Source organism: Nerophis lumbriciformis, linkage group LG09 (genome assembly GCF_033978685.3).
Source record: "Nerophis lumbriciformis linkage group LG09, RoL_Nlum_v2.1, whole genome shotgun sequence".
NCBI classification, from domain to species: domain Eukaryota; kingdom Metazoa; phylum Chordata; class Actinopteri; order Syngnathiformes; family Syngnathidae; genus Nerophis; species Nerophis lumbriciformis.
Genome location: NC_084556.2, coordinates 41,057,498 through 41,077,626, shown reverse-complemented (window position 1 = coordinate 41,077,626; position 20,129 = coordinate 41,057,498). Strand labels below are relative to the sequence as shown.

General features: G+C 36.6%; 1 protein-coding gene across 1 annotated transcript; it reads right to left on the bottom strand.

The window, feature by feature from the left end:
- Positions 1–443: 443 nt before the first annotated feature.
- LOC133607298 (serpin H1-like) lies at positions 444–15,495 on the bottom strand. The gene is made up of 5 exons (XM_061961787.2): positions 15,368–15,495; positions 12,562–13,156; positions 7,324–7,422; positions 1,857–2,089; positions 444–1,168 (listed from the first exon to the last, which is right to left on the bottom strand). Exons 2-5 carry the CDS (start codon positions 13,130–13,132, stop codon positions 866–868), a joined length of 1,206 nt encoding a protein of 401 aa, XP_061817771.1. The 5' UTR covers positions 13,133–13,156; positions 15,368–15,495; the 3' UTR covers positions 444–865.
- Between the last annotated feature and the right edge of the window lie 4,634 nt (positions 15,496–20,129).

Genomic DNA, 20,129 nt, shown 5'->3' with positions numbered 1-20,129 from the left:
TGAACTGGGGCAGAAGGCGGGGTACACCTTGGACAAGTCGCCACCTCATTGCAGAGCCAACACAGATGGACAACATTCACACTCACTAGGACCAATTTAGTGATGCCAATCAACCTTTCCCCAGGTTCATGTCCCTCCAGAGTACCAGGAAGGAACCAACACAGTCACGGGGAGAACATGCAAACTCCACACTGTGCTTTTTAAATATTTTCTGTTATACCCCCCAGGAAGAAGAAAATATTTTGAGACCACACCCCCCCAACCCACCGATCTTTCCTCGTCTTCCACCATGGTTACAGTGAAGCCAAGTGTAACATACTGTACGCTTCATCACATACTGCTACATAAAAAGCATGTTTCCCGAGGTCACAAGCGCCCCCCACCCCAACCCACTATTTAAGAAAGACTCATCTAACTGAATCAGGATGCCTTCAGAAGAGCTGACGTAGACACTACACCATTAGTACCATTAAAGTTCTACAATTGGTAAAGAAAAATGAACACAAAAGACAATACATCATCTTTTTAAGATTCAAACTGTATTTTGTAAGGATTGCTGACCCTAAACAGGAAGGGGACAAATCTTTGAAATTTTTGGACTTGACAAAAATAAAAGCAATTGTTCAATTTGCCAAAAATTCTTAGAAAATGAGTTACGACATCATTCAAGTAAAATGGTTTCTTATTGGGCTGGCATTGAAGTAGCTTATCTCCGTTTTTATACAATTCAAGTCATTAGTCTTTTTCACAATGAATACACCAAATCCTACAGTTTGATTGAAGACACATGCCCTCATATGTTGCAGAACGGCATTAGTGTGAGACAGGAATGTACACAACACACACGGCCACACACATCCCACAATTATAATTCATCCCTCATCTTTTCCCCCTTTGGCCTGACCATTTTTCCAATGAACAGGATGGCGGTTGTGTTCTGATCCTTCACCAAAAAGATGAAAGGATGGTCTGCATAGAAAAGTTTAGGAGACTTCATCTTCTCAGTGTTGAAGACGCTGGTGTCAATCTCATTTCCTTCCGTGCCCAGTTCAATGGCAGCCACGTGGAAAACACTGGACAAATAGAGGTTCTTCTTCCCAGAGATGTTGGACAAGTCTGCTTTGGATTTGTTCACTGCATCAGTCAAGCCCAATTTCTCAAGGTGTTTCTAAAGACAGACAGAAGGATCATGCAGTTTAAATAAAGTACAATATAAAAACACATGGAAGTTTATCCACAAAGGTTGAAAAGAGGCAGCTTGACTTAGCTTCGCTGACTGCAGCTTTAGTAACCTCTAACCTGTTTTAAAAACGTTTTGTTACAATTTATATACCAAATTATATGCAAAAATAATTTGTATACATGTTTTATGATAACTAGAATGAAAAAACATATGTACAGTACATAGATAAATATACCGTAGCAGAAATAAGTAACAATCAGGGCTGTCTAATGTTAGATTTTTTAAATCAGATAATCAGATTTTGGAATTTGGATTAATCATAATTAATTACATGTGATTACTCGCTTACATAATTAAAAATTTGCTTAAGAAAAGACCCCAATATTTGTACACAAATGCGCACTTTTTTTTTCAGCAGAATGTCATCCAGTAACATTTTTAAACATTTTACTTGAATGCATGTCACTAATTTGCAGCAACCGTTTCATCTAAAGTTACCTCAGGCTCTATTTTGAAGTGATATTTTCCAGTGAGCACACAAGTCGGAGTCTCCTCACCTGTTTTTGTATTAAAGTATGCATTGATCTGGTCACTGACTGTGTATAGCGGTTAAGGTAAAAGAGCTACCAAGCAAGAACGGGATGAGTGACAACACACACAGGTTGACTTTTACCTTCAGGTTGTGACTGACTTCCATTGTGACCTTGGGCAGAGACACCGCCACTGCAGTTGGCTGCAGTTTGCTCATCCAAGTGTCCAGTTGCTTCCTGGTCAGCATCTTCTCCAGTCTGTCTAGATTCTCCACATGGTATGGCATGATGAACACAACAGTGGACTTCTTCGCAGCCAACGGCATGCTCAGGATGGATAGCTGATTGGTTGGGTCATCAGAGAAGCCGTAAACACCTGATGAAACAAATGTTAACTTTTTACTGCTACTTGTGAGACATCTGTTGATTTAGCATTTTTTGCAACACCACATAACATTTAGCAGAATCACAATTTTGCCAAAATGAAATCAGAGCTGCAGCATTATTAGGTTATTTCAACGAAATTCTTTTCTCGTTTGACTATTTCATCAACAGATCTTTATTGTTGAATGTTTACAAAAGTGTCATTTGACAAGAACCTCAGCAGTCGACTTTGTGCTTGCAATATTTTGAAGATATTGTCATCAAATTACCACATTGCCCTTCAAATATTCCAGTTTAGTCTTATAAGATTGTTTGTTGTCATCTTATAACTTAAAGGGGAACTGCACTTTTTTTTTTGGAATCTTACCTATCGTTCACAATCCTTATGAAAGACATGACGACGGATGTAGTATTTTAATGTATTCTAACTCGTGAATAAATTAAAAGTCTGCTTACAGCAGAGCCAATGGGAGGTCCTCTTTTCAACCCATAAAACCCAATAAAAAACATCCAAAAAGCGCCATTAATTCTCCATTCACATTTCGTGACTTGATTTTTGACCAAGTATCAGTGATATTGTTATTATAAGCGCTAGCACAGACTAACTATTTATTGCGGCGCCGTGGTCACGAGCTTGTGTGCCAATGTTGACATCATCGACTGATCAGCTGCTTCCTGCTTGTCAAACTTTATTGTAGATCTTAAATCATGCCTCTCACCTGGATAATAGAATGACGAGGACATATTCCAACAAGTTGGTACACTTTAACATCCAATTTAGACCCGATAATGACAAGAACGACACGAAAAGACGTTTTGGTTCCATCCCTTTTTTCTTTACCTCAATGGGAATATATGAACATTCGAGCAGTCAGCATCCTCATCACTGCAGACCTTGTACATTATGTGATGCTTTATCATGTTTGTTAGCACTCATAATGTTTGCAGTGAATAAATTATCAGTGAATGTCGTAATGCGTTTTTTAAATTCATGCGCCCCAAATGCTTAAAATGAGCAAAATACGTAAATAATAAATGTATTTATAATTGTGCATGTTACTACATTACATATATACTTACATCATGTATATAAAACCTTAATGGCGGTGTTTGAATGTTTTTTTAAGTGTTGTATAGGCAGAATAGAGCGGCTGCAACAGACTACATTGTAAGCAGACTTTTGATCGCATTTATTTACTATTTAGAATTCATTAAAAAAAATACATCCATCGTTATGTCTTTCATAATGACTGTGAATGATAGGCAAAATTCGAAAAAAAGTGCAGTTCCTGTTTAAATATCCCAGTACTTTCTTTCTTTCTTGTAATCCCGAATCCCAAATTATTTTAAATGAAAATTAGGAGTGAGCAATACTGGGAATTTTGATATCGATACGTTACAAAGTAAAGACAGGGATAACATCGCCGATACCAATACTTTAGTGAATTTGAATTTGTTGAAACAATGATAGCAAAGGACTGAAATTGTATTCAAATAAAAATTCTACTATTATTATTATATTAAGTATTAGTATAAAATTGATTTTAATATACAATTTTACTTGAGAAAAAAATCCCACAACACAAGTGTGAATATAAAAATACAGTCAGTCGTAAGTGGAGTCAGAAGAGGGGAACGGAGAAAGTTTGCCTGAGTTAGCAGTAGAGGCCCAGTTTAGACAGCACACCAAATGTAATTTTTTTTGCCCTCGAGTGATACAGATCTGATTTTTTTTTCTTGATCCAATAATAATGATTTTTTTCACATCAGGAGGTAGTCCAAATCCGATATTTTCAAATGCGACTTCAGACTAAACGGAAATGCAACCCGAATGCAATTATTTTTGGCATCTTTGAACGAGCTATGTCATTCGTATGCGCTGATAAAGACGCAACTTGCCACCGAAAGTGGATCCGTCATCACAACATCCAGTTTCGGTGAGCTGAGTCTTTTCTCGGCGGCCAAATCTAGTCAATAGTGCACAAATAATAGGCTACCGGTACATATTTAATATATTAATATAGATTAGAAATAGCGATTGTTGAAGGACCTGAATTGACGCTGTGGTATATTTGCTTACATGTTACGTACATTGCATAAGTTGTTCAGGTAAGTGACTTAAAAAATTAAGCTAACAAAGATCCACGCTGATGTCTGTGTTGCCCCTACTTAACAGCCATAAAAAGAACAGAACCCTCCCAAATATATTACACTATACATTAATATATATATTAGTGTTGGCCCGATACCAATATTTTGGTACCGTCCAGTACCAAAATGTATTTCGATACTTTTCGGTACTTTTCGATACTTTTCGAAATAAAGGGGACCACAAAAAATGTCATTATTGGCTTTATTTTAACAAAAAATCTTAGGGTACATTAAACATATGTTTTTTTTATTGCAAGTTTGTCCTTAAATAAAATAGTGAACATACAAGACAACTTGTCTTTAATTAGTAAGTAATCACACAAAGGCTCCTAATTAGTCTGCTGACATATGCAGTAACATATTTTGTAATTTTCCATTCTATTAATTTGTCAAAATTATTAAGGACAAGTGGTAGAAAATGAATTATTAATCTACTTGTTTATTTATTGTTAATATCTGCTTACTTTCTCTTTTAACATGTTCTATCTACACTTCTGTTAAAATGTAATAATCACTTATTCTTCTGTTGTTTGGATGATACCACACATTTAGGTATCGTCGTTACAGGATCATACTTTGGGTCATATTCAAAGTCCTCATGTGTCCAGGGACATATTTCCTGAGTTTATAAACATAATATACATTTAAAAAAAACCGAAAGAAGATGTTATGATGCCAAAAAATATCGATGTAATCATAGTAGCATCGACTCGATACGCTCCTGTACTTAGTATCATTACAGTGGATATTAGGTGTAGATCCACCAATGGCGTTTGTTTACATTTTGACGCCGGTGAGCTACGGTGTGTAGTGAAGCATGTTTAGCTATTCCTCGTCCTGCAGAGATGATACTTGTAAGAAACTCACTTTATTTGTCGCCATGGAGACGAGGATTAATGATTTAGAAGTAGCTATAACACTGCAGACTGCGGATGGACTTTAGCCGCTAGCTAGCTAGTCATGTCTTAAAACACCTCTTCCTTAGGGCGTTTCAGTGTTATAACTTCACCTTTATCTTTACTTTTTAAGCCAAAATGCATTTGTTCCCCATTTTCTGTCTACACGCATTGTCTGCTTCTAAGTACTCCGTGATTGTGCCCTGCCGAACATGCTCGTCTGCTCGTAAACCAGCAATGACACGACGTGACGACAATGGAGGAGGGCGGGGGTTGGGGGTCCAGTACTTTTTAGAGGCAGTATTGTACCAAATATGATTCATATGTATCGCGGTACTATACTAATACCGGTATACCGTACAACCCTAATATATATATATATATATATATATATATATATATATATATATATATATATATATATATATATATACTACCGTTCAAAAGTTTGGGGTCACATTGAAATGTCCTTATTTTTTAAGGAAAAGCACTGTACTTTTCAATGAAGATAACTTTAAACTAGTCTTAACTTTAAAGAAATACACTCTATACATTGCTAATGTGGTAAATGACTATACTAGCTGCAAATGTCTGGTTTTTGGTGCAATATCTACATAGGTGTATAGAGGCCCATTTCCAGCAACTATCACTCCAGTGTTCTAATGGTACAATGTGTTTGCTCATTGGCTCAGAAGGCTAATTGATGATTAGAAAACCCTTGTGCAATCATGTTCACACATCTGTAAACAGTTTAGCTCGTTCCAGAAGCTACAAAACTGACCTTCCTTTGAGCAGATTGAGTTTCTGGAACATCACATTTGTGGGGTCAATTAAACGCTCAAAATGTCCAGAAAAAGAGAACTTTCATCTGAAACTCAACAGTCTATTCTTGTTCTTAGAAATGAAGGCTATTCCATGCGAGAAATTGCTAAGAAATTGAAGATTTCCTACAACGGTGTGTACTACTCCCTTCAGAGGACAGCACAAACAGGCTCTAACCAGAGTAGAAAAAGAAGTGGGAGGCCGCGTTGCACAACTGAGCAAGAAGATAAGTACATTAGAGTCTCTAGTTTGAGAAGCAGACGCCTCACAGGTCCCCAACTGGCATCTTCATTAAATAGTACCCGCAAAACACCAGTGTCAACATCTACAGTGAAGAGGCGGCTGCGGGATTCTGGGCTTCATGGCAGAGTGGCAAAGAAAAAGCCATATCTGAGACTGGCCAATAAAAGAAAAAGATTAAGATGGGCAAAAGAACACAGATAATGGACAGAGGAAGACTGGAAAAAAGTGTTGTAGACGGATGAATCCAAGTTTGATGTGTTTGGATCACAAAGAAGAACGTTTGTGAGACGCAGAACAACTGAAAAGATGATGGAAGAATGCCTGACGCCATCTGTTAAGCATGGTGGAGGTAATGTGATGGTCTGGGGTTGCTTTGGTGCTGGTAAGGTGGGAGATTTGTACAGGGTAAAAGGGATTCTGAATAAAGAAGGCTATCACTCCATTTTGCAACGCCATGCCATACCCAGTGGACAGCGCTTGATTGGAGCCAATTTCATCCTACAACAGGACAATGACCCAAAACACACCTCCAAATTGTGCAAGAACTATTTAGAGAAGAAGCAGGCAGCTGGTATTCTATTGGTAATGGAGTGGCCAGCGCAGTCACCAGATCTGAACCCCATTGAGCTGTTGTGGGAGCAGCTTGACCGTATGGTACGCAAGAAGTGCCCATCCAACCAATCCAACTTGTGGGAGCTGCTTCTAGAAGCGTGGGGTGCAATTTCTCCAGATTACCTCAACAAATTAACAGCTAGAATGCCAAAGGTCTGCAATGCTGTAATTGCTGCAAATGGGGGATTCTTTGACGAAAGCAAAGTTTGATGTAAAAAAAATCCTATTTCAAATACAAATCATTATTTACAAATCATTATTTCTAACCTCAGAAAAAGGAGAGAGAGAGAGAGAGAGAGAGAGAGAGAGAGAGAGAGAGAGAGAGAGAGAGAGAGAGAGAGAGACTCTGAGGAAATTCAATGTATTGACAAGAAACTGCAAAGTATCGATCTTATCACGCTAATACCGATCTGATACCAATACAGACCTTGGTATTGATACTATCGCTATTCAGATCCACGTGCCCACTGGTGAATTATTATGTGTGTTTAGCGTCACCCACCTGTGCGATGCATCATCTCGACTGAAACAGTGTAACTGCGGGAGACCATGAATCCACGCTTGTCCACCATCTTGGGATGGAACAGTTGATCCCAGTGAGCTGAGAAAAAAATAGATCTTATTATTTACCAAGTCAACGTAATATACAATTTGTTGTTATGTAATGTTCTGTATATTATGTACTTCTGTATTTTTTAATCAGATTTTCCTGGTAGGTTTTGTTTAGGATCAAAACAGTATGTCAACAAAATATCTACAATTAAATTAAAGGTTATGAATTAAAGTGTTTGACCATTAGAATACAATATGTGGTTTAGTATTTGGTGGCTAAAGTCTTGCTGGCAGCACAAAGTTTCAATGTTTCTGGATGTTGGCCAGCAGGGTTTCAAAAATATCATTAACTATTATGGTAAGATGTAGTACTTTGGTTTACGTTAGTAATTCGTAAATCATATGAAAAATCTAAGCACTTAATAGAAAATAAACATTTAAATCTAATGAATTAATGTATACATAACCAAAAAAGTAACACAACACCTATTTTATAAAAAATAATTATAGTTTTACATGCAAAAAACAATGTCAAATCCATACGAATAATGAATAAAATGTGTAAATGAACATTTACCATCCCTTTTTTGAACACGCTTGTTGGTGAAGACGGCAATCCACTAAAATGAGTAAACCCAAAGCCATTATTGTCTAGGTCAGTGGTTCTCAACCTTTGTTCAGTGATTTACTGCCTGTGAACATTATTTTAATTCATGTACCCCCGAATCAGAGCAAAGCATTTTTGGTTGAAAAAAAGATATAAAGAAGTAAAATACAGCACTATGTCATCAGTTTCTGATTTATTAAATTGTATAACAGTGCAAAATATTGCTAATTTGTAGTGGTCTTTTTTGAACTATTTGGAAAAAAAGATATAAAAATAACTAAAAACATGTTGAAAAATAAACAAGTGATTCAATTATAAATAAAGATTTCTACACATAGAAGTAATCATCAACTTAAAGTGCCCTCTTTGGGGATTGTAATAGAGATCCATCTGGATTCATGAACTTAATTATAAACATTTCTTCACAAAAAAAGAAATCTTTAACATCAATATTTATGGACCATGTTTACAAAAAATCTAGCTGTCAACACTGAATATTGCATTGTTGCATTTCTTTTCACAATTCGTTTTGACAGACATTTTAGTGAGGGTCAAACCATCATGGCATGGGGGAAACTTTGGGTTTATGGTAATGAATGCAATAGCCTATTTGATTTGATGTTCAGTTTATGAACTTACATTCATATTTTGTTGAAGTATTATTCAATAAATATATTTATAAAGGATTTTTGAATTGTTGCTATTTTTAGAATATTTAAAAAAAATCTCACGTACCCCTTGGCATACTTTCAAGTACCCCCAGGGGTATGCGTATCCCCATTTGAGAAACACTGGTCTAGGTCATCAGTGGATACAGAGAAAATATCTCAACATCGATGGCACTAATTGAAATAGTAGAAAGTGGTAGAAAATGGATGGATGGATGGATTCCTTTAGTTAATTGAAATAACTAAAGGAATCCATCCATCCGTCCATTTTCTACCACTTGTCCCTCTCGTAAGGCGATACATAATAAACAGTGTGCAGCTGCAGTCTTTATGAATCTATCAAAACCATTCAATCACAATATCCTAACTGACTAATTAGAACTATTCAGCATCAAGGGTGTAGTTTTGGACTGGGTAAAAAGCTACTTAATTAACATGATGCAAAATGTGAGGCTCGGAAATCGCACAACATAGTGCTTAGATGGGGTTTAGGGGTCAGGAGTCACTTCTGGGACTATATCAGTTACATTTGTAAAGACACGAAATATCTGAAGCTAATACTAATTGCAGATGATACTGCTGCATTCTGCTCAGAGGAAAACTCGCAGGAAGTACTGATGACATGTTCCAAACAAACTCAACTATTACAGTAGACATAAGCACACTAAAAAGATGGTTTGATGAAAGCAGATTATCCTTGCCTTTAAGTAAAACTAAAACATTGTTACTTGGAAACAAAAAAATAGATACTCAAACAGAAATACAAATAGATGGTGTAGATCAGGGGTCCTCAAACTTTTTGACTCGGTGGCCGCATTGGTTTAAAACAATTTGGCCGGGGGTCCGGGCTGTGTATATATATATATATATATATATATATATATATATATATATTTATTATGTGTGTATATATATGTGTGTGTGTGTATATATATATATATATATATATATATATATATATATATATATATATATATATATAATGGGTGTATATATATATCTATATAATGTGTGTGTGTGTGTATATATATATATATATATATATACATATATATACACATAGATTCCGAGCGCGATGATGTCACGTTATCGATGGGAAAATGCATTTTTAGACAAAATGATTTGCCTGAGCGGCTAGCAGACCCAAAATTAACAAGCAGGTGAAAATGGATCGGAAAGGACAGATTTTAAAAATAAAATAATATATATATATATATATATATATATATATATATATATATATATATATATATATATATATATATATATATATATATACATATATATATATATATATATTTTATTTTTATTTTTTTTTATTATTATTTTTTATTTTTTATTAAGATGGGACTTCTCGCGGGCCGGATTTTGGACGCTGGCGGGCCGTTGTTTGGGGACCCCTGTTATACATCTTGACATGATGAGAGGAATAAGTCCAGTGCCCCAGGAAGTTCAAATATTATACTGCACTTAAGCGTTTGGATGCAGTGTACACTAAACATATAATAAAATGATAAACAAAACGTTCAGTAAACTAACAAACATTCTGATCGCTTCAGTTGAGAAACCTGGAAACATCCACTGAGATGAGGATAAAAGGACCTTATTGCCACTCTGTATTACCTATCAAAAATCTTAATGCACATTGTTGTCTTGTAAGTGCGACCACAGCGAAAGGGGTCCGCGCGTATATCTGCCATGTTTGAACAAAGATTTCATCTGGATTGTGTTCTTTGAACTATGTAACTATATAATAGAAAATACATATATAATGTTGGTTGCTTGGTTGGTTGAAGTTTCTTTTGAACATGTATACAGTCTCAATATGATACATCACATATTTTACATAATTTCATCTTTTTACAACATGTCCAAAAAGGAGTAGGAAGAAGCAAAGCTTATTAGAGAATGTAGGACCCACTTTCTGTCAAAAAGTGATGACATCGTACAAATTTAATACGAAAAAATAATCACGTAATCACTGTCGCTACAGCTTGGGTATTATACAGTTTACGGAACATAAATGAAGTATTTTTTACGGTTTTTGAATGCATTTTTAAAGTGATTTGGAGGTAGAATTGATTATTCCAATTAGCTGCGTTGCCAGCCACCCAGAACGAGCCCATTGTTTTATGTTAGAAAGCGAAAAAAACTAAAACCTTTTGTGTTCTTGTCTCTCATAAGTATTGTGAACGATAGACAAACTTCCCCCCAAAAAGCACAGTTCCCCTTTAAGTCAGTTGTGATTCATTTAATGAGATGACTAATATCTTATTTCAAATAAGTTCAAGACATTTGGCATAAGTCTTCTTCACTGTACTCTGTAAACACTTGTAGTTTGAACAGTTTCTTGAACTGGATCATATTAGTACATTGTTTGATTTCTTTGGTTGATCCATTCCATACCTTAACTCCACACACTGATACGATATAGATCAATACAGCCTGCAGGGATACAGTCCGTAAGCATATATGATTGTATTTTTTAATGACAAAAAAAAAAAAACATACCATGGGCAACAACAGTCAATATTTTTTTTTTTTTTTTTTTTTTTTTAGGGGGGTAACAACAATCAATATTTATTTAAAAAAAACCATTTTTCTTATAAAATAAAAGTGAGCTTTTGTTAAACCAAATATTGTGTTTTTTTCCATATACAACAACCTATCTGGATTCGATAAGAGGATTCGATAATGGGCTCGAACTCGATAATTTCTTATCAAACATCATCCCTAGTTATTTCTTGAAATCAATAGTGTTTCTAACCTTCTTTATCAAAGTGCTGGCACTCACAACTTTCTTTGGCCCCATGGGGGATTATTTTTTCCACCGTACTCAAATAATAAAGTACAGAAACTGAATCACCAAAGCGAGGGATTTATTGTCTGGACATTCATTTTAGTTGGATGATATACGAGCAAACTGCCTAATTTGTCTGTGAGACATTATACAAAAAAACAGTGCAAAACTATGCCAAAAGGTTTTGTCAAAAAACTAATGATATGGAAAGTGGTGCGTGTGAAAACTGAGGTACCACTGTGAATTTATCATGTATATATTATATGTACTGTATGCAGTGGCGGGCTGTGCGTTTCCCACCTAGGCCTTCAGTGATGTCCTACTTAGTCCGACTTTAATAAATACCCCTCAAAATACCATAATTTATGTAACCACATGACCACGGCTGGAGAAATACTACACAGAAACACACTTGTGCACTACTGGGCATTGAAACACACTTGTGCACTACTGGGCATTGAAACACACTTGTGCACTACTTTATATTGAAGCACCCCAACAGTGTACAAAACAGGCTATGTTTTGGCACATTTAAAAATCAATGAACCCGCATCAGCATTTAAAACATACCTTACGTGTTACTGTCAAAATTAAAATAATTGTAAAGAACATATTAAATAAAAATAAATAAATACAATCTTTGAACTTTTGCTTTGTGAGTTAAAAAAGTAAGAAACGATGATTTCTCTGTTGTCTGGGTATGGCTCCGGTGCCCCTTCCTGCTTTTCGCAAATTACAACTTGTGATTGGATTCTCACTTGGGAGTGACAAGTGAAAATCCAATCCCAGTCACGTTTAGCGTAAGGCTACCTAGATGGGCTACTGTCAACAACTGGTGATCTGATTGGCTATCGCAACTGTCTATCAAATGTCTATCCACAGAATTCATACAGTGCCGGCAACAAACTAGCTGAATTCTGATTGGATAAAAGCTATAACATAAAAATAAGCAACACTGGAGCCTAATAATACATGAAGAGAATATGATGAATACTTAATGGAAAGTAGATTAAAATGAACTTTTATTCATCTATGATCATAATTTATGTTAGGCCAGCAGAGAAGGCCTTGCTGGCCGTAACGGCACACCACTGACTGTATGTATATACTCACGTTTGAAAAACATGGCGTTGATGAGGATGGCACCATCAGTATTTTCTACGTTGTTTGTCATCTTCGGCGCTTTGCCACCCGTGGACTTAAGGATCCATTCATTAATGGACTTTAGCGCACTTGTTTTGTCTTTCAAGTTGATTTTGGAGTGGTCACAACTGTAATGTTTCTTGCTGCTCTTCACAAAGGCATCCACAAAGTTGACAGAGCTGGGTCCGTACAGACGGTTGCTTATCTTCCAGGTGACGTTGCGTGTCTTGGGGTCGTTGACCTCAGTCAGGATCTCTGCCAGGCCCGAATGCAGCTGCTCGTCCGTCACTTTGTCGGCTTTCAAAACTTTTTTGGCCTGAGAGGCGGTGGAGGCTTTGCCCCCGAGAGCGACGAGACCCAGAGAAGCGGCGACCACCACCGGAGAAAGGAGGACGTTTTCTTCGCTCTTCTCCTTGGCTAAGTTTTGGTAGAGACTAAACGCCAAGTTGGCAGAGCTGTCAGCCAAGGTGGTAGCGTGGTTGCTCAGGGCAGCCGATGCTGCTGTAGCCAGGAGGGCCAAAGCTACCACCTTTAGCCACATGGTGCTGTGCTTGTAAATTAAAACCTACAAACATAAAGACAAACATCAATAAATGTGAACGTTTAACAATAAGGGCCATTCCACTGAATCATCTGAAACATTTTCCCATTAAATAAAACATATAAACAGGGCCGGCCCCTGGCATAAACTCTCTACACATTGGGGAGCCACATATGTTTATATCAAACGGTCACTTCAGTAGCTGATCATCAACATGGTCGTCGTGCTCTGCATGCGTAATCGAAAAAGGGTTGAACGAGAGTTCCCGCTAGAATCCTCATGGTGCTTTGCTAAGGGCGCCGTCCATCAGGGGGCGCCACGCCAGTGCCACAAATGTTGGGAGAAAAAACAAAAGTTGGTACTATTATTTCTAAATACAAAAAATAATCCCACGTTAATTAAAATGCAAAGTAAAGCCTATTTAATAGAAATATTATTTGTTACAACATTACGCCCCCCCCCCTCCTCCCCCGCACGGTGCGCCCCCTCCCTTCCCGTATCGTGACTCTTTTTGGACGTCCCCACATCAAAAAATCAACACAAGATGCCAAAACTGTCAGGTGCCCAGGGAAGAAAAAAGAGAAAAGAAGAGGAGGAGAAACGAGAAAAGACAGAGGTAGCAGGTAGGTAGCGTAGCCTACATGAAATTATTTGTCTGTTACAGAATGTGATAGTAACCTGGCTTTTTAGCATTAAGCTAATGTTACATGATTCGGCAATTGCTAATAGTTCTGTTTTAACGTCGGGTTAATATTGTGGAGGGGGCTAAATTGTTATGGAAAATAATAATGTAACGTTAGGTAATTACAGTACTCCCACTTTACATTCCTCAGGGACATTTCTTTCTTTCTTTAGTTTATTTCGAACATGAACACACTTACATCATAATACATCACACAATTTCATATCATTTCATTTTACATCATGCCCGAAAAGGAGTAGGAAGAAGCAAAGCTTATTTAATCCTACCTCTTTCCCACTTCAAAGCGTTTACAAATATATAGAATCATTTACTGACCTTTTTATATAATAAAATAACATCTATGAATTAGTATACAACAGTTTTGTAATATGTAATCAATTAATTAATTCAGTCATTATTAACATACTGAGATGAAGAATATCTTATTTTCAATAAGGTTGAAAGTATTTCTCATAATTCTTCTTCTTTGTACTCTGTAAGCACTATTATTTTGAACAACCTCTTAAACTGGATCATATCAGTTCAATTTTTAACTTCTTTACTTAATCCATTCCATAATTTAATTCCACATACTGATATGCTAAAAGTTCTAAGTGTTGTACGTGCATATAAATGTTTGTATTAGATCTCTCTCAAGCAGGTGTTTTTTGTTTACATTGTTATTGCCTTCTGGTTAGCTAATGTTTGCCCTGCAGGTAATAGTCACTTTTCCACCCCTTTATATATTAGGTATAGTTGTAAGTAAAAAAAAAAGGTCGAAGACAAAGCTATTTGGGTTCTTGTGAGTATATACACTTCACTGCCGATGTGGGGGGGCGCCACCTAAAATCTTGCCTAGGGCGCCAGATTGGTTAGGGCCGGGCCTGCATGTGACTACAGTATATTCAATGGATTTGCTAATTTAATCCTTAAAACTCACTCCTGTTACCACTTTCGGTCTTGTTACTCAAATTAATCATCTGTAGCTTGGGAACCTTGAATAAAAATGGGGAAAAAAAGTTGCCTTTGAGTTGGCATTTAGTGTTGAAAAAACACATCAATTGCAGTTTATTCTGAGAGTTACAACAAACCACTGGCACTGATTTCGGTGGCTGTTGACAGAAAGGATGTTGTTGAGCTCAGACTTTACACTGCAGGACTGCACAGTTTTCATTGTGATATATTTAGAGGGAAATATCCGGGCTACTGGCTGAGACATGCAGTCCAAAGAAGAGCTCTCAAGTGTGACATAACATCCCTGCAGGCGGCAGCTGGGTGTATCCTCGCAGCAGTTGGAGGGGAGCTGATGCAAATAATTTTTTTATTCTTATCATCAAGTCAAGTTGATTTTTTATAAAATACTCTGACTTTTGTAAAGAGAAATGACAGCAGTTAATTTTTGCACATCTTATTTGACCATGATCACATTGACAAAATGTGCGGACTTCTTTACGTCAGTGTCAAGATTGTTTCCCACGCTTCAAAACTCATCATTCTGAGAGGACTAGAGCATATTCCCACATGCTTAACATTGACGTGTACTTTTAGCTTACCTTATTAGGATCTTCCAGTGATTCTTGTCCCAAAGACGCTTACATAGAAAGCCACACTTTTCCTACGGCTGCAGCAAAGTTGTGTGAAGTTTTCAGTGCGCAAAAATGTCTGCAGTGGAATCTTTTTCCCAGGATGTCCCGCCCATTGTGTCCAAAAGCAGCGGGAGAGGAACCCTCCCCCTCCTTGTCTTGAAGCCTAAAGAGCAACCCAGTGCTTCTCACACCCTGTGACCTTTAATGAAGTTATCTCCAGGGGCGTCACTAGATGCAAAAATAACGGGAGGGGGTGCCTAGTCATTCATTAGTCACTTAATTATTGCTTTCTTTTTGTTTTATTTCTACTTTTCCTCTTTAGTCTTCAAGATATTTTTGTAAGATTTTTAGTTTCTATAAATCTGTACATGAAGAGAGAGGCTTGCATATACAGGACCTCAACTTACCTCAACTTACAAGCTTAATTGGTTCTGTGACAGAGCTCTTAACTCAAAACATTTGCATCTCAAATCAATGTACCCCATTGAAATGTATTAAAATCAGTTTAATTGGTGTATGGTCCCCGAAACAGTACACTTTTAACTTGTAACATGCCTTTTAACAAAAAAACAACTTAACTATAATATAATAAATATTGTATGAAAAACAATACAATAGAATGTAGAGATGTTTGAAAATATCAGCCTGCCGATATTATCGGTCGATAAATGTGTTAAAATGTAATATCGGAAATTATCGGTATCGTTTTTTTTATTATCGGTATCGTTTTAAAAAAAAAAAATAATTTACTTATTTTTTTTATTAAATCAACATAAAAAACACAAGATACACTTACAATTAGTGCACCAACCCAAAAAACCTCCCTCCCCCATTTACACTCATTCACACAAAAGGGTTGTTTCTTTCTGTTATTAATATTCTGGTTCCTACATTATATATCAATATATATCAATACAGTCTGCAAGGGATACAGTCCGTAAGCACACATGATTGTGCGTGCTGCTGGTCCACTAATAGTACTAACCTTTAACAGTTAATTTGACTAATTTTCATTAATTACTAATTTCTATGTAACTGTTTTTATATTGTTTTACTTTCTTTTTTGTTCAAGAAAATGTTTTTAATTTATTTTATTTATTTATTTATTTTTTTAAAAGTACATTATCTTCACCATACCTGGTTGTCCAAATTAGGCATAATAATGTGTTAATTCCACGACTGTATATATCGGTTGATATCGGTATCGGTTGATATCGGTATTGGTAATTAAAGAGTTGGACAATATCGATATCGGATATCGGCAAAAAGCCATTATCGGACATCCCTAATAGAATGTAGTACAAACAGAAAAGAGACGGCAGATCAACTGGTATAAAATGGGGTCTATTTAAATGTGAGAGTATATAAATTAGTTTTAAGATGTAGCATCTCTAACTGTTACAGGTAGGGCATTACAGAGTACTGGAGCTCGAATAGAAAATGCTCTAAAGCCTGCATACTTTTTTTGGGCTCTGAGAATCACTAATAATTTGTAATTCTTAGAACACAGATTTCTTGCCGGGACATATGGTACACTACAATCAGCAATATAGGATGGAGCTAGACCATTTAGTATTTTATACATAAGTAGTAAAACCTTAAAGTCACATCTTAAGTGCACAGGAAGCCAGTGCAGGTGAGCCAGTATAGGCGTCATATGATCAAACTTTTCTTGTTCTTGTCAAAAGTCTAGCAGCCACATTTTGTACCAACTGTAATCTTTTAATGCTAGACATAGGGAGACCCGAAAATAATACGTTACAGTAATCGAGACGAGACATAACGAACGCATGAATAATGATCTCAGCGTTGGTGGTGGTTAAAATGCAACAAAGTTTAGCGATATTACGGAGACAAAAGAAGGCTGTTTTAGTAACACTCTTGATGTGTGACTCAAACGAGAGAGTTGGGTCAAAGATAATACTAAGATTCTTTACCGAGTCGCTTTGTGCAATTGTTTGGTTGTCAAATGTTAAGGTGGTATTATTAAATAGGTGTCGGTGTCTAGCAGGACCGATAATCATTTCTGTTTTCTTAGCGTTGAGTTGCAAAAAGTTAGTGGACATCCATTGTTTAATTTCATTAAGACATGCCTCCAGCTGACTACAATCTGGCGTGTTGGTCAGCTTTAGGGGCATGTAGAGTTGGGTGTCATCAGCATAACAGTGAAAGCTAATTTGAGTATGATGTCATCTAGCGGCAGCGTGTACATGCTGAAGAGTGCATGTATGAAAGTGCTATACAAATAACATTAGTTTGGATTTGATTTGATATTTTGGGGTGAATTTAACCTGGAGACGTCATTTTTAGGTCCAGAACAATGAGTAAAATGCCAATGTTGTCAGCACGAGACGGACCATTTAGTATATTTGTTGAATTCCTGTGTTTTTAGAGGTTAAGGTTACAAGGAACACTTAAAACATCAGCAACAAATTAAAACTGATTCAACGTGATTGAAAAAAACAAACTACTTTTGCCTCAACGTTTTGTAAAATCTGCCGCAAATTCAGGCATTTTAGCCCGCCACAATCACAAAAATGTTTTCTGTAAAAATAGTTGCAAAGCCGTTTTTTTACAGTAATTCAGTGTAAAAAAACACTGTAAACTTTACGACTATACTCTGGCGACTAAGCTGCTCGTGTTATGTTTACCTTTTTTTTTTGTGACAGTGCAGAAAGGAGTTACCTCAGGTCCGCCCTGTGATCGGTAGGTCATGAGTTCAAACCCCGGCCGAGTCATACCAAAGACTATAAAAATGGGACTCAGCATCAAGGGTTGGAACTGGGGGTTAAATCACCAAAATTATTCCCGAGCGCGGCCACTGCTACTCACTGCTCCCCTCACCTCCCACGGGGTGGAACAAGGGGATGGGTCAACCGCAGACAGTAATTTCACCACACCTAGTGTGTGTGATTATCAGTGTTTCTTTAACTATAACTTCAAGCTGAAGCATTGAAGTGTTCTTTATAACAATTATATCATAGCTATTTAATTATTTATTTTTTATTCTATTTCAACTTCTATCTTAATTTTACCCTGGTTTATTTTTGTTAGTTAATGTTTCATTAAGCATCTTTGACCCATAAAGAAATGTAAACCCTTACTGACAACAGCAATAACTATTCTGAATATGACTATGATGCCTACATGCATTAAATACTTTTACTATTGACTTTTAAGGTTGTTTTTAGCGTTTTGTTCATTTGTTCAAGTACAATGGATAAAAAAAACTGTGTTTCAAATATTCATCAAAAATAGAATTGTATTGTCAAAACAGAATAAGGTACGTATAAAGCATTTTATGAAACCACTGAATAAGAGCTACAAACCATTCATATTCGCCAAATGATGCTAGAATATGAGACTATAAAAGACCCACAAAATAAGAAAAAAATTCAATGTCGAACTTAAGTTTTCAGTGCCATGGAGACGACAGCTACTACATCCAGGACCAGCATCCATCCATTTTCTACCGCTTATTCCCTTCGGGGTCGCGGCCAGGACCAGCTTACATATTAATATAGCATGTGATAGGCAAAAGTTACCGATAGATGGCAGTATTGTAAAGTCATGCAAGCACAACCAACCAAGCACCCTGGCTTCAATCCCTGTTTGAAGCCATTGTTGAGGCTTTCAGTACCTCGAGCAGGCCCCTGTATGAATGTAGGACAAAAGTGGTCATGCAGACGCCTAAATTGCTTTTAAAAAAATGGGCTGAGGCAGGCAAAAGCAGACATGGCCCCTTGTTTGAGAACAAAAAAATGCACCAATGCTAGATTTAAACATGGACTTCGCTATATTAAAGGAAATTAAAACACTACAAGGTCAGATTCGCTGGCAAGGAAGCGGAAAAAAAAATAATTGCAAAAAATAAGAACTATTAATAATTGCAAAACATCCCTACCATTGAATATTGATGGTGTGACAGTTGTGGCAGAAACAATATAGTGAACTGTCAAACTCCATGAAAAAGTAATGGATAAAGTGGAGTTTAATGATGACGTGACTGTCACGTTGACTAAAATATATGAAACAATAATGACGTTGAGAGATAATGAGGCCTGTGGTCTGGATAACATTGCAGCTGAACATATTAAATAAACATGCTCGTAAGAAAGTCTACCCTTTGTTGGCTATGTGCTATACAGGTTTTCTCGTCCATGGAGTGTTACCTGAGTTTATGCTAACTGTTGTGCTAGTACCAGTGATCAAAGATAAAGTTGGAAAGCTAAACAGCTCAGATAATTATAGGCCAATAGCCCTGGCAAGTGTCTTGTCCAAAGTGTTCGAGTCAGTTCTACTGAGTAGACTGGAGAAATACATTTTAACCATTCATCCATCTGTAACTGCTGTGTACTCGTCCTGCCAAGAACCCACACACAGGCTGGATTGGATGATGTGGTTCTTTAATGGTAGCTGCAATGAGTGATCGTAACGCACACACACACAATATGTGGTTAGCACCTCCGCTGGTTTCGATGTCATTAGCAGAGTGAGGGAAGTCTGCTCATGTACATAACATTTTTATAGTTTTACAGTTACATGAAATGCAATTACAGATGTGACTTAATACAATGATTTTTAACAGTATACCTTTTAACGTGTGATTGTATAGGTATTACAATTAATTCAATACAACATATTTTTAATTTGGTTTTTAACCAACATCATCCTTTTGTATATATTTATGAAATAGAAAATAGAAAAATACAGAATACAATACAAGACG